Genomic DNA, 16,226 nt, shown 5'->3' with positions numbered 1-16,226 from the left:
CTGACACAAAAAAAGCTTTCCATTGTACCGAAAGCAAAACAACAATAGTTAGGCTACAAATTTTTCATTAGCTGGACACATTTGGGAGCTAAGTGAATTTGCAATTGTTGACTGCGTATATTTTAGTGCAAATTTAGAAAAAAAAAAAAAAGATAAAATATGTGAAAATTGCATTATGCACAAAATGGGGAAGCCGTGCAGTTTTAGACAACTTAAAACTAAAACCGTTATAAATAAACACTGTTGAGTTAATACATCTCTTCTAGGTTCATAGAAAATATGAATTATAGTCGGCCCTTGAGATAATTTTAGATTTGAGCTGCGTTTTGGCCAATTATCTGCTTTGAGTTGCGAACAAACGCTTGAGATACAAGTGCTGTATGTTGAAATGAAATCAACTCATGCAGCAGTTTGGCACAGAATAAACAATTATGATTATTATTATTATTTTTAAAGGGATTTTAAATTGTTTAATGAAACTGCAGCTGAGGTTTACTGTCAAAAGAAACAAAAAAATCAAAGACAAAATTGCATGTTGTTTAAAACAATCACATATCTGCAACTTTGCCTTCAAGTCCACTAGATTAATTCCAAAACACAAGGAAGATGCCACAGATAGGCTAACAAAAATTTCAAACCTTTAGAGAACTTCTATTTGAACACAAACGATGGAGCAATAAATGTAGACATACAATAAAACACTGCTCACAGGCACACATTGTTTATCTATCCATTCATATATTTTCTTAGCCGCTTATCTTCACGAGTGCCGCGGGAGTGCTGGAGCCTATCCCAGCTGTCAACGGGCAGGAGGCGGGGTACACTCTGAACTGGTTGCCAGCCAATCGCAGGCCACATCGAGACAACAGCCGCACTCACAATCACACCTAGGGACAAGTTAGAGTCTCCAATTAATTTTGCATGTTTTTGACATGTGGGAGGAAACCGGAGTGCCCGGAGGCAGGAACGGGGATAAAATGCAAACTCCACACAGGCAGGGCCAGGATCAAACCCAGGTCTTCAGAACTGTGAGGCCAACGCTTTACCAGCTGAGACACCGTGCCCAGGCACAGTTTTTTTTTTTAAATTTCACATTTAATTCTAGTACATTCTCAGAAATTAAAATATTATTGCGTACTATTTTCCTTATTGAAAAAACAATAAATATTTTGGGTGTAGGGTGAGGGCTGGAACGGATTAATGGCATTTTCATTCATTTCAATTGGGAAAGATGATTTCACGAGTGTTTTCAGTTGCGAACGTGGCCACGAATGAAACTTTAATTTCAAGGCATCACTCGGTGTCGGAAGTATGAAAACACCGAGCAGTTGTTCTGCACCCGGTCCATTATTTTGGGGTTTGAGGCATGAAAAAAAAAAAAAAAAGTGCCTCTTTCTCCGCAAAACGTGACCACCTGCTAGTCAAGAATGGCAACACAATGAATTATTGAATCGGGAGTGATCCCAGGCTGCCGGGAATGCATAAAGAATGTTGCCTTGGCGTGACCATCCTCGGCTTTGTTTTATTCATAGCTTGTGGCCTGAGCCGAGCTGCTAAAAATGGCTGACGAACATTCACATGGGTGTGAACAGATGTGTTCTGTGGCCTTGGTGTGTGTTGCGGCTCGCGTTGCTACGCAGGGGGACGCGGGGGTCTCTCCCGCTTGCGCGGTTATCCGACACGACCGTTTGTTCAAGTAGGAGGTGCGCTCGCCTTTTCCGAGCGTCCGCTGATGGATATAGAAATGGTCTTTTTGCAGCTGCCATTTGCCCCCTCCCTTATCTCACTTCCTCTCCTCCACACACGTACGGCCAATCTTTACACGGCGCACTTTTATTTTCTCCTCGTCGGCACCCCCTCCGCGTCGTCTTTTGTTTTCCTTTCCTCTCCCCTATAAGCCTATCTCCTCCTTGCCCCACATTCTACAGGCAGTCCGGCGCTTCCCTGCTAGCACTGATTTATTCCGCTTCATCAATACACATTGCACATAACACTGTAGTTGCAGCTTGTAGGTGTGCGTGCACACACACACACACACACACACACACACACGGGCAACCCCCCAACCATTCACACACGCATTCCACTTTCCTCCCCGCACACAAATGGATACACGCAACCATACCAAAACACACACGCCTTGCAACGGATCTAAGAGACGCTGGAGGGCTCCGTCTGAAACTCAATGGGCGGATGCAATTCAATGTTTGGGATGGGGAGTAATTGTGTAATTGAGCATGTACTGTACATGTTGTACAGTTAGTGCTTCTCATGTTGTCTCACATTCACACATCTATTCTTGCTGTTTGATTGACTGATTAAAACATGATTTTCTTATTTTTCCATCCATCCATTTTCTTAGCCGCTTATCCTCACAAGAGTCGCGGGAGTCCTGGAGCATATCCCAGCGGTCAAAGGGCAGGAGGCGGGGTAAACCCCGTACTGGCTGCCAGCCAATCGCGGGGCACATAGAGACAGACAAGTGTCGCAGTCACAATCACACCGACGGGGCAATTTAGGGTTAATGTTGCATGTTTTTGGGATGTGGGAGGAAACCGGAGTGCCCGGAGAAACCCACTCAGGCACGAGGGAGAACATGCAAACTCCACACAGGCGGGTCCGGGATTGAAGACGGGACCTCAGAAATGTGAGGTCAACACTTTACCAGCTGAGCCACCGTGCGGCCCAACTGCAACAATGTTGTTTAAAATAATTTTATTTGTTGTTTAAAAAGACTTATTGTACTCTAAAAGTGTTGGTCTTACATAAATGCGCAAATACACCTGTACTTAGTTTTTAAAATACTGTATGGGTCTTTTGAAATGACATTTTAAAATATTCGGCCTTTATGGATCTCTCAGTCGAAAAGGTTCCTGACCCCTGGTGTAGTGGGACATTCACCTGACTTGGGTGTCCCAGCGTGTGTTCAGGTCCAACTCGGGGGTGATGCGAATGTGAGCGTGAGTGGTTGTCTGTCAAAATAAAAGCCTTGTCCGGAAACTGACTGGTGATTATAGTCTACGGTGGAGTGTGCTGTTCACCTGGAGTCAGCTGGGATGGGCTCCAGATAACTCTTGACCTCTTACCAGGATAAGAGGTAAAGAAAATGAATATATATAAGTATTTGAACACCCTGCTATATTGCAAGTTCTCTCACTTAGAAATCATGGAGGGGTCTGAAATTGTCATCGTAGGTGCATGTCCACTGTGAGAGAGATAATCTAAAAAGAAAAATCCAGAAATCACAATGTATGATTTTTTAACGATTTATTTGTGTGATACAGCTGGAAATAAGTATTTGAACACCTGAGAAAACCAATGTTAATATTTGGTACTCTAGCCTGTTTGCAATTACAGAGGTCAAACCCTTCCTGTAGTTGTTCACCAGGTTTGCACACACTCCAGGAGGGCACTTTGGCCCACTCCTCCACACAGATCTTCCCTTGTTCAGACAGGTTTCTTGGCTGTCGCTTAAAAACACTGAGTTTCAGCTCCCTCCAAAGATTTTCTATTGGGTTTAGGTCTGGAGACTGGCTAGGCCACGCCAGAACCTTGATATGTTTCTTACGGAGCCACTCCTTGGTTTTCCTGGCTGTGTGCTTCGGGTCATTGTCATGTTGAAAGACCCAGCCGCGACCCATCTTCAATGCTCTGACTGAGGGAAAGAGGTTCTTCCCCAAAATCTCACAATACATGGCCGGCGTCATCCTCTCCTTAATACAGTGCAGTCGTCCTGTCCCATGTGCAGAAAAACACCCCCAGTAGCATCATGCCTCATGCTTCACAGTAGGGACGGTGTTCTTGGGATGGAACTCATCATTCATCTTCCTCCTAACACAGTTAGTGGAATTATGACCAAAAAGTTCAATTTTGGTCTCATCTGACCACAAAACTTTCTCCCATGACTCCTCTGCATCATCTAAATGGTCATTGGCAAACTTAAGACGGGCCTTGACATGTGCTGGTTTGACCAGGGGAACATTCCGTGCCAAACCATCACGTCTTAGTGTATTACCAACAATCACCTTGGAAACGGTGGTCCCAGCTCTTTTCAGGTCATTGAGCAGGTCCTGTCGTGTAGTCCTGGGCTGATTGCTCACCTTTCTAAGGATCACTGAGACCCCACGAGGTGATATCTTGCATGGGGGTCCACTCCGATTGAGATTGACCGTCATGTTTAGCTTCTTCCATTTTCTAATGATTGCTCCAACAGTGGACCTTTTTTCACTGAGATGCTTGGCAATTTCTCCGTAGCCCTTTCTAACTGTGTGGAATTGTACAATTTTCTCTCTGGTGTCTTTGGACAGCTCTTTGGTCTTGGCCATGTTACAAGTTTGAGTCTTACTGATCGAATGGGGTGGACAGGTGCTTTCACGTAGCTAACGACCTCACACAGGTCCATCTGATTCAGGATAATACATGGAAGGCATTAAAGCCGGACTAACATGTCTTTAAGGGTCAGAATTCTAGCTGATAGATAGGTGTTCAAATACTTGTCTGCAGCTGTATCACACAAATAAATCATTAAAAAAAAAAAAAAAATCATACATTGTGATTTCTGTTTTTTTCGTTTTAGATTATCTCTCACAGTGGACACGCACCTACTATGAAAATTTCAGACCCCTCCATGATCTCTAAGTGAGAGAACTTGCAATATAGCAGGGTGTTCAAATACTTCTTTTCTTCACTGTAGACAAAAATAGTGAAGTCTGTTGCATATTGGATATGCATAATTTATATCTGCCTGCGAGAGTGTAGAAAAAAAAGGAGGTGCTGCCCCATGGATACCTGTGACCTGGTCGACAAGGATGCGAGAGGTGATGATGCGTCCGTACTGCGAGAAAAGCTGCTCCAGCTCCTTCTGGGTCATGGTCTTGGGCAGGCCGCTCACGTAGAGGTTGGCATCACGGATCGAAGCCGAGCTGGGTCGCGCATACGAGACCTGCAACGCAGGAAAAAGCCTCTCTTGTAGACAAATGAAAGACAGCACTTCCAGTTTTTATGAGATTAAAGCGTAAAAACCACAAGAACGTGGTTTTTACGAGCGAGCGAGCGAGTGAGCGGGCGAGTGTGTTAGTGGATGCTCGGGGAGGAAAGTGAGACACGTCACATTTGGGATTATCTCAGCGAGGAACACATTTGGCGTCTCAGAACAATGATGAGATAACACTGAAGTTGTTTTCTGGGTGAATCTACGGGATTTTTGTCTCCTTAGGTTTGACCTCGTGTTTGAAAAGGAGAGCTTGCGTTGTCTGGGGAAGAGGATTAATGCTCTTAAGACGTGGACCTAAAATGTAATTCACTCTGTCCATTCGAGGCCTTATTCTAATTTGAAAATGAAAAAAAAACTCAAATCTTAATGTCTTTCCCAATCTGCAATTTAACTGAAACCTAGATGATAAACCCAATGCTAAGATACCAGAAGCTTTAAAGCTATTACAAGGAGCTCATTAGCCCTGCAAACTCTTAAGATAATATTTACCGTTGAGTTTTATTAAGCAATGTTATGTTATGTTATCAGTATGGAATACACGTCAGACACACACGCAGTCACTTTTTTTTGCCGCCTCTCCAACGTGGGATTAAAGGTCTGCTCACACGAGACAATTCTAAACTAGAATCGGAGAAAAAATAAACTTTGACAGCTTGTTCACGAAGCAATGACATTTTGGAAAATACAAAAAGGTCCCACATGAATTATTTTTTTTCCCCCCCGAAAACACCTGCTTTATTATTCAATAACAATAGAACATGCACTCTTGTGTAATTACCAGGAAAACAAGATTTAAGCACCACATGACCTACAAAGTCGAGGGTGTTCCAAGTTTGTTAATTTTTCAATCCTTTGTTAATTTTTTTTAAAACAAAAAAACAAGCAATAATTCTTACTTTCTTGAGAACACCCCCCTAATATGATCCTGAATTTTAGTTTTTGAGCTTCATGTCAAAAATTCAATGGGTTGTTCTCACTGACGTCATATTTTTTGCTGAATTACCCACACACCACTGCGAGCCGCCATTTAACATCTCTACCTAATGCCTACAAGTGTAGATGTCTCTGGAATCCTCTCCCTTACAGTTTGTGTTTTTGTGTTTGACGGGCGTCTCGGGACTCAAGTACACAAGGGAGGACTTTTTAACCATCACAGAGCCTTCTTCTGACTTTTTTTCGACAACTTTCGCCAATTCGCTGAAGCTTTTTTCGGAGTTGCTCTTCAAAGCCTCGCAGTCTGGAACATAAGTCCGGCTGCGTAAGCGAGGACATCGTCTAACGCTTTTGACGAAAGACTTTGGACGTTCTGCGGCTCTGTGCTTCACAAGAGACTTGGCTTTGTGGAGGAGTTCCCGACGTTGCTATCACGCTGCCCAGCTTCAACCTCAACTGTCGTAAGCTAACTAGCTTAATCGATACTCTTTTCAGAAGGCCGACATTACAGTTAAGATCCTTCTTTGTTAGTCACTTGAAAGATTCGAGGATTTTGTGAAATACTGGATTTGTTTATTCTTTTGTCTTTCTGCCATCGTCATCACATTTTTAAACAAATAATAAATATTTTGCTTTGCTAGTGGTGAACTAATATACAGGTTTTACTTTTTGAAAAAAAAAAAATGGAATAAATGGAGTTTGCCTAGATATTAAAAAAATAAATATTATTCCACCGACCTTTCGTTTTCCGTGTTAGGATACAGGTAAGTGCTGATTTCTATCACAAAGAGTAAAAGATCAAGGGCACAATACTGCGCCTTTGTTACGCAGTCCTGAGTCCCATGATGTCGGTATGCCAGGTAGCCTAATAGTCAGTCTGGGCTTGATGTCTTCAATAAATGCGATTAGAAACATAATGTCCTCCACCTTGCATATGTATGATTAACAGAGCTCAGGGATCGAAAATGGCCGCCGTTCGAGGCAGCCCAACGGGTGACGTCACGTGAAAACAACGCATTGCTTTATCTCCAGCTCTTGATGAATGACCCAATATTTCAAATCTGACTTGATTTCAACTTCATGTTGAGCATTTTTGATTAAACCATTCCATTTAGTCATGGTGAGGAATTCCAATTTTGGTTGTGATGTGAATCCACACATTGCGCTTGCCAGAGGTGGCGAGGAACTCACTATATTTAACTCTTGTTACATTTTGGTTAAATTGTACTCTTCAGAGTAGTTTGAATGCATCATAGTTTTTACTTTTACCCGAATATTTATGTTGAGAAGGGGCACTTTTAGCCCATTACTGTGATCTACACCCTCCTCAATTATTGCGTGCGTGAATTACCGAATTTTCAGAATTTGACTTCCACTTCCGCATTGATTTCTGTTTGCACCAATCCAATGTGACCACTTGTGTCATTTGACTCTAGTCCTAGCTAAAAAATTTCTTGAGAAATTCTATAGAAATCTATAGAATTCTATAGAAATCTATAGAATTTGTACAGAACAACTTGTTCTATAGAACTTTGGCTGTGATTTTCTATAGAATTTCTACAGAACAAGATAATTTCTATAGAAATTCTATAGGACTTGGTTCCTAAAGTTCTATAGTTCTTTAGAAATTCTTTAGAAATGTTCGATGGAAATTTTTTTGCAGGGGTTCACCAATCAAATCCCAAAGGCAGACACTTGACTTGCCCACAAAGCCTCCACGGGCCAGTCAAATGGACTCATGTTTGGGGTGGTGGGGGGAAAATCGGCAGCGTGACTGACTGGATTAAAATACTGCACCTGCTGTAACCATTTCAGTGACAAAATACAAAATCAACACACTGCAGGTTTTCCTCCGTGTACCACTTCCACACACACACCAGCTCTCTCGGTTCTTCATTGTCACACATTGATCATCGCACATACCCTGCGAGCATATGTCCAGACACACACACAAAGCTCCCGGTGCTGCTTGGGAGCCATTTCCATTTCTGATGTCACCTCAGACATTTGCAAATGGCACCCGGCGTCGCTTTCGGGCTGAAAAAAAAAACTTTGCAGCTGTCACACCCGGACCCAAAACATCTTCATGTAGGCCCGACTTTGCGCCAGTAAAGTTTCAAGTAAATCCCATTACCACTGCTGCCGACTGGAGCGGCTTTGCCGCGCGGTGCTTTCATTAGCGCTGACAGGTGAGGGGACATGAGCCATCAAGTCAGGTTCAAGTCAGGCAAATATGGCGGATATGTATTCATATCCTTGACTAAGTCAACTCTCAATGAACAGCTGGCTTTCTTTCGGCATCTCTAATTCCGCACATCTTCGCCACTGGCATCGATGTTTCATTCTCTATCGAAATGGCAAAAAGTGTTCTCTGGCTGGACCTCTTCCCTTACTCTCGTCTCTGGCTCTCTTGCCGCCTCATTAAACTTCTCCTTCTTTCTCACATTCTGCAGCGCTTTCTCCCTCTTTTCCGTGCTCCCTCATTTTCTCTCTTTGTCAGCCAACTGCAGATGTCTAATCCATCAACACCTCCTCAAGCTGTGAGCGCTATTGTGTAAAAACGTGGCACATGTGTGCGCGTGTGTGTGTGGAGAAAAGTTGGCAAAAACTCAAAAGTGTTAAAATTAACGTGCACAAGCACAAGGCATTTGAATGTGTCTGAGACGATGTGCGCAGATGTCACAAGGAACCTCCGCCACCTTTGGCACGCTGCTTCCACTCACACCTCAGTTGGGGAGCAGTATCGCAGGATGACAGCATCGGAGGTGTCAAGATGGAGGAAGCCACCCCCCCTGTCTCCCCCCAAAAAATACACAAAAAATTCCCCCCACACAACTAGAACTCAAAGGCACTACACATCGCCCGAGGACATGTGAACCTTTGGTCACAAGTGTCCTGAAAAAGAAAAAAAAAAAAAAAAAAAAGCAGAACATTCATTGTTGAAACACCACACTGGCTTTTAATTGACCCCGTTGCCTTGGCGACGCTTGGGTCTGCGGTGAAATGAAGGTTGTGCTGTGACAACACAGCGCTGGAGATCTATTAACTCGATTGACTATTAACTAGATTTGGCAGGACAATTATTTCAACGGCTTCACTAGTGCAAGCATGACTCCACTCGTGGGCACTGCTTCCACTAAAAACGTGGCTGCGAGGAGAGTGCGGCAAGTTTACAAAAGCACGGCCAATCTTGGACGGGGTGTGGTGTTCTACAACAAATAAATGGAGTACCGGAGTCATGCAGTTTGATGGCTTATTTTACAATTTTAAATGAATCGTCATTTAAAATTGTAATTTACTCACACATTTGTTCCTAGAGGGAAAAAAACAAACGTCTGTGAAAGTAAAAAAAAAAAAAAAAGCATCAAGAGAATCCCAAAAGGGGGGAACCAAAACAAAGCGCAAACTTTGTTTTTAATAACGTCTTTGTTGTTTCTTCTATCAGTGAAGGGGGGGGGGGGAAGAGTACAAAATCCTATTTTTGCGGAAAAAGTCAGAGATTTTCCTCAGGGCCATATTTCCCAGCTCAAAAAGAGATGAGGTTGAACGGAGGATGCATGCTTCCTCATCTCACAGGAAACTGCCTTTGCACCGCACACTCCATTATTGTTGGTGACTGGCTGATGGAATGTTCCATACAAACCAGCCACAGTATTATGATCACTTGCGTAAATGTGTCAAATATTCCATCTTTACAAAGAAAAATTATTATTTTTTTATTAATTAAGTTCAGTTTTGATTGACACTCATTAGGTTGTAATGATCGCTGTGTTGACTTTTTTTTTTTTTGATCACGGTAATTCCTGGCCTCCAGAGCGCACCTGGTTACAAGCCTCACCGAGTACATTTGTAAAGGAAATACCATTTGGTACATACCTGCGCCGCAGCTGTGTAAAAGCCGCAAGTGCACAGAAACAGTTTAACACTTAATGCTAGCTCCGCGCTAATGCTAGTGCTAACATTAGCGCAGCACTAACGCTAACGCCGCACTAGCGCTAATGCTAACAGGTGTGACACTAACAGGATTGTTCAGGCAAGGGTTCGGGTGATATGACACTTACTTTCATTATCCCAAATGTGCCCTTATGACTGACCCCGAACAATCCTCTGTTGATTCTTGTTCAATGCTGGAACGTGCTTTCCAGTTGATAAATAACAAACAATACGTTCCCATTTGTTTTGTATTCTTTCATTCGCTGTGTTCGGCTTTGTGAGACGTTCGGAGCGAAAATGAACACGCAAAAGCGGAGCAAAAATGAACAGACGGAAGAAGCATGGATATTCTACGCGCATGCGCATTAATCCCAAGGGGTTTTTCAGCACGGGGGAGCGCCCAGACCGTCACACCAGTTAAGCTAAAATTTAGCAATAAATATCACTGAGACACGCCAGTAACACAGCAGCAACACGCTAGCGCAGCGTGAACAGGGCCGGCAAAAGTCACTTCCTCGGCACATATATTCCCCCGGTCTCATTCTTACCTTTTCCGCTCAAGTGCCCCCCTGGCGGCCGTTAGAAAAAAATGCACAAATGAGCCGCGTCACCGCATAAACCGCAGGGTTGAAAGCGTGTGAAAAAAGTCGCGGCTTGTAGGCCGGAAATTACGGTAATTCAATTACAGCGAGTCAAAATATTAGGAACAGCTCTAACAAACTCTAACTGGAGTATTAAACATTCAATTTATTGTATACTGTGTACTTCTTAGAGTGCCATTCACAGCTGACCACCGTTATCTTTGTAACGGCTGAATATTTGACTTCATTTTGCGTGGCGACAAGGTTGTGCCTGGTCGGCATATTTACAAATGTTGACGAATTAACACACCACTTGTTGAAAAAAAAAAAAGGAACCAAAGAAATAAACCTGCCATATGGGAATTTGAATATATTAATAAGAAAAGGAAAGGACAATTAGAGGTGGCCATTTGTAAATAAAGGTACGAGTGGAAAGGGCATGCGAGTCTTTTTGTCAACAATGAAGCACAAATGATGGCTTTGCACAAGAATTGCTGCGATGTGATCGTGTCGCACTAGAAGCTTTAATGAAGGTAGAGTAGTAGTCACCGATCTTATATGCAAATATATGCAAACACGGACCGCTGTGTGTCGTACATACGGACGACAAACAAACATGTCGCCGTGGATCCGAACAAACAGAAATGCACACAAACCCTCGACGCCTCACCACAGGATTACGCGTGGACACACATACGCACAGATAATTGTGCGTCTCTGGCAGAAGTTCAGCCAGAGGCGAGCTACGGTGCTGAACCCGGGCGAGACAGAGCGCGTCGGCAAGAGAGAGCGGAGGGGATTCTCCGAGGGTTTTCACAACTGTGGGCTAATCCCATCCTATTACATTAGATTACATCAGATTAGATGTGATGAATTTGATTAGATTGGATCAGATTAGAACAGTTTGACAGGGATGTGGATCCAGGGATTACCCCAGAGCCACAGATTAGCGGTCGTCTTGAAAGCAACCAGCTCAGGCGTAGAGCCACGGAGGGAAATGCATCAGGGGAAATAAAAAAAAAACAAACAAAAATAAATAAAAATAAACAAACAAAAAAAAAAAACCAACAAAGTGCATTTGCAGGTCGGACAGTGATGAGATGTGTCTGTGTCAGCGCACTGACACATGTCATCTAGCGTGCACGTGGTATTAAAAAGCAATAACAGAGACTTCAAATATTTTGAAAATTGGATGTTGACATTTTGTTATCTCCCAGAAATGTCTCAGTAATTTCAATATGAAAAAAAAAATGACATCAGAAAAGCAAAAATAACGTCATCTTTCTGACTTTGTTCTTTTTGTCAATTATTTCTGAAACTCATACATATTAATAACATTTCTGCTTCAAGATAGATTACCAACAATACGGCAAAATGGTCTTGGGAAGAATGTGGCACATTTTTTCAAAATGTGTCAATTTTTTTTTCTCCAAAAATACATACGGTATTAAAGGCATTAAGGATGGGAATGGCAGAGTCGGTTGCAATTTAGTATCCAGCTTGTCTCTCAGCGTAATACCAATATCTAGTATATTGATACTTTCCTGATGTGGAATATGACCCTATCAATGCTTTCTTCGAGCCCTCCAAAGCATGCACGAACAAAACGGGCTTTGGCAGTTACCTTGATCGTTTTGGTCTGAAGTCGCAGTCCATTTAACGTGTTGATGGCTTTCTCGGCATCCTTTGGATCGATGTAGTTGACAAAGCCGTAGCCTAGACTTTGACCTGAGTGAAGAAGGAAAAGCAAGCTGTTCAATCTCCATTTATATTCATATCAACATGCCATACTTGTGTGTTTTGTCAGAGTTGCTCTTTGTCGTCATCCTCCAACTATCCATCTATTCATCCATTTTCTTTGCCGCTTATCCTCACGAGGGTCGTGGGGAGTGCTGGAGCCTAACCCAGCTGTCAACGAGCAGGAGGCAGACCCTGAACTGGTTGCCAGCCAATCGCAGGGCACATAGAGACAAACTGGCGCACTCACAATCACACCTAGGGGCAATTTAGAGTGTCCAATTATTGTTGCAAGTTTTTGGGATGTGGGAGGAAACCGGAGTGCCTGGAGAAAACCCACGCAGCCTCGGGGAGAACATGTAAACTCCACACAGGTGGGTCCGGGATTGAACTCTGGACCTCAGAACTGTGGGGTCAACACTTGACAGCTGCCCATACTCCAACTATTGGAGGCAAATTCCCCGTTTGTCTTGAAACATACTTGCGCAATAAAGCTGATTCTGATGATGTAAAACTGAATTTATTGATTTAGATCAGCGACTTCCAACCTTTATAGAGCCAAGGCACATATTTTACAATTGAAAAATCCTACGGCACACCAACAAAAGTAAATGTCACCAAAAATGGATCGATTAATTACTGTATGTACTTCCTGCCATCTAACAGAAGAGTTTTTGTTGTGTCTGTCTTTGTGCCTCACTGGCATAAATAGATGAATGAAGATACATTATTTCTTGGAATAAATGCTTTTTTTTAGCAATTACATAAAATTGGATAACTTCCCATAGCACACCTGAAGAGCGCTCACGGCACACTAATGTACCCCGGCACACTGTTTGGGAATCACTGATTTAGATTACTCGAGGGAGAAACACTTCAGTACAATTAGGGGAGGGGGGGGGGGTTGACAATACTATTCATGCTTTTCATCAAATGAACTTATTGTGCTATACCGAGCCAACATGAATCCTAACCCTTGTTTGATGATTGGTTTAGATCACCATTTTTCATTCCAATCCACATATAAATATATTTCATTGTAAAAAAAGACATTTTTCCGTTTTATTAAAATATACAGTATCCTAAAAAGTCAATGTGATACATATGACGTCATCCCTTCCCGTGTTACATTAATTGGCCATTATGATGGAAAATCAAAGTTAAAGGCTTACCATAATTCCCGGCCTACAGAACGGACCTGGTGCTAAGCCTCAGTAAATGCTAACGCAGCGGTGCTGACGCTGACGCGGTGGTGCCAATGCTAACGAGGCGCTGTTAGTGCTAACGCGGTGCTGTTAATGCTAAGGCTAGCGCTGTGGTGCTAACGCTAACGCGGCGGCGCTAATGCTAATGAGCGCGGCGGCTATGAAGAAGTCACGGTTTGTAGGCCGGGAATTACGGGAATTGAATCTTCAAAAGATACAAATGTGGGTGCAGTACAAAAATGGCTGAAACTTCATCATAGAATTTAGAGTATGTTTTGGTTCCTCTGCCTCTTTGTGTATTATCTGGTGATAAAAATAATTAGCAGGGATGGGAAATGGAAGTCTTTTTGATACACGCGCCTGCCCTGCCCGCTCAGTTAAATTTCAGTAAAAAGATAAAAACAATTAAAAAAAAAAAAAGAAGACTGTAGGGAGCCGGGACATCCCTGAAGGTGCGACTGCCGAATGACAAAAATGCTATTGCTTTCTCAGTGCATCTTTGCAGAGCTTTATTTACTTTGGCTCGTGAGGGCAAATTGCATTTTCTCCTTGTTTTATTAATGTCAAACATACACCTAAAGACATGGCAGTGATATATTAGGACGTATGCCTAGTGAAGCACGAGGAGCAAGTCCTATGACAGCGAGAGTCAAGCAAGCAACCCACCAATTAAAGCGTGACACTAAGTGTATTTGAGGGCATATTTGGCTCTCTTTAGAGCAGCTGTAAAGTGTCCTCAGCAGCAGATTGCATTTGAGTGTGAAGCTAGCCTGACATCTCCCTCTCCAGATCAAGCCTTTCAACAGACATCGGACTCTGTGCAGACACCCGCAGTCATCGGGGGGGGGAATCTCCGCTCGGCTTGTTTTTCCTCAAACAGCCCCCGATCCGCCGACACGAGCGCAACGTATGCCCGTCGGTGGGAGAAGGGCGGCACGCGGATATTCATGTTAATGGGAACAGGCAGCGGTTAGTAGGAGACAAAGTGAATCGCAAAATATTGAGCGCGGCTCTTTCACAGAATAAATACGTTTGGGCTATGGGTATCAGCGGTGTGCGTTGAAAGGGGGCCACGAGGGACTTGTAGTTCTAACATCAAAAAGCTGATGATTTTTCTCCTCTTTGCTCTCCTCCCGCTTTTCTTTGGATTAAGTGTGGATTATCAGAGGCACTCTATTGTTAATTAAAAGGCAGACATCATGGAGAGACTCCTGCTATTTATAACTAGCCGTCCGCTCTTCCATCTCCTCGTCCTCCTCCTCGCAGTTGACATTCAGGTGTTAACTTTCCCACTTTAAATATAACTTGCCAAACAATTTGCTTGCGTCGCTTCACTTATTTAATAAATGGCGCTCTTTAATCATATACAGCGGCGGTCATAAATATTTATCACGTCACCGTTTTTCCCCCATTATATTTCCGAAGGTGCTATTGGCATAAAAATTTCACCAGCTGTTGGGAACAACCCAAGTAATCCATACATGTAGAATAATTGATGCAAAACATGCACTTTAAACGCTATTTACATGCTCCCAGCATACTTTGCGGTACTATGGAGGGCCTTAGTGGGCCACCAAACCACGTAAATAGTGTTTATAAGTGCACGTCTTGTCAATTATTTCGTGTGTCATTCTTTTATTTGTTTTATTATTTGGTAATTATGCTATTCGGTTTGCTGTAGTGTGATAATTTTAGTTATGACATGACAGCGCGAGTGTGCACATCGTCATCTTTTTTACCCCAAGACCACTAAAGAAACAGCTCAAAGTGCCGATCCCACGAGCACATATGTACGGACTACTGGTGCATCAATTGCTTACGACACTCAAGTCAAGCTTTTGCCATCTCTCGCGCCCTCGCGTCCCACTTTCTCACCCTCTTCCCATCATCTTCAGCAAGAAATGTGAGGTTTGACAAGCGCTGTTACCAGAAGGTTAGCTGAAAATTAAGTGTTCTGGTGAAGAGCTCTCATGTAGGGCAGTCTAGAGGGGCTGACAGGTGCTTAATGGTACCGACACTCTTAGCACTCACAGAGGCATTCAAGCGGCCAAACTGGGCCAACTAGCTATGAATGCTACAACTGAACACTGTGTCCTTATACAGTGGCTATAAAATGTCTAAACAACCCTGTTAAAATGCCAGGTTTTGGTGAGCCGCAAAAATGAGACCAAAACAAAGAATGTCAAAACTTTTTCACCATTAATATGGTCAGTAATTTGTACACCTCAATCGAATAAAAAAAAAATCTATTGAGAGGGAGGAAGTAAAAATAACTTAGGTGGCTGTGATCAGAATTAACCACCCATCCATCCCTCCATCCATCCATTTTCTACCGCTTTTCCGGGTCGGGTCACGGTGGGAAGTAGCTTCAGCAGAGATAGCCAGATTTCCCTTTCCCCAGTCACTTCTTTCAGCTCTTCCGGAGGGATCCCGAGGTGTTCCCAAGCCAGCCGAAAGACATAGTCTCTCCAGTGTGTCCTGGGTCGTCCTTGGGTTCTCTTTCCGGTGGGACATGCCCAACACACCTCACCAGGGACGGGTCCGGGAGGCATCCGAATCAGATGGCCCACACACACACACACACACAAACACACACACACACACACACACACACACACACACACACACACACACACACACACACACACACACACACACACACACACCTGGGTTAATGAACCCCAGTACTTATAGGACCCAGCGGACGGTCTGGCTTTGCCAGATCATTGCCATCCATGCCTCGTTCCAGCACTTCCTTGTTTCTGATCCTTAAATCCAGTGTATCAACCTCTGCCCGTCCCCCCACCAACCCAGTAATCTTAACGTCCTTGGTACAGCTGGTCT

The 16,226-nt window shown here is 43.4% G+C and overlaps 1 protein-coding gene across 6 annotated transcripts in view; it reads right to left on the bottom strand.

The window, feature by feature from the left end:
* The window catches only part of elavl4 (ELAV like neuron-specific RNA binding protein 4), a 122,571-nt gene that overhangs the window by 33,731 nt on the left and 72,614 nt on the right, over positions 1–16,226 (bottom strand). For all 6 annotated transcript variants that reach the window (XM_061824329.1, XM_061824328.1, XM_061824331.1 and 3 more), the window contains 2 exons: positions 12,065–12,168; positions 4,789–4,942 (listed from right to left, as the gene is read on the bottom strand). In XM_061824329.1, the coding sequence (XP_061680313.1) occupies positions 4,789–4,942; positions 12,065–12,168 (258 nt within the window). The remainder of the gene's footprint in view (positions 1–4,788; positions 4,943–12,064; positions 12,169–16,226) is intronic.

Source organism: Syngnathoides biaculeatus, chromosome 7, assembly GCF_019802595.1.
Source record: "Syngnathoides biaculeatus isolate LvHL_M chromosome 7, ASM1980259v1, whole genome shotgun sequence".
NCBI lineage: Eukaryota > Metazoa > Chordata > Actinopteri > Syngnathiformes > Syngnathidae > Syngnathoides > Syngnathoides biaculeatus.
This window is presented reverse-complemented; position numbering and strand designations above follow the sequence as displayed.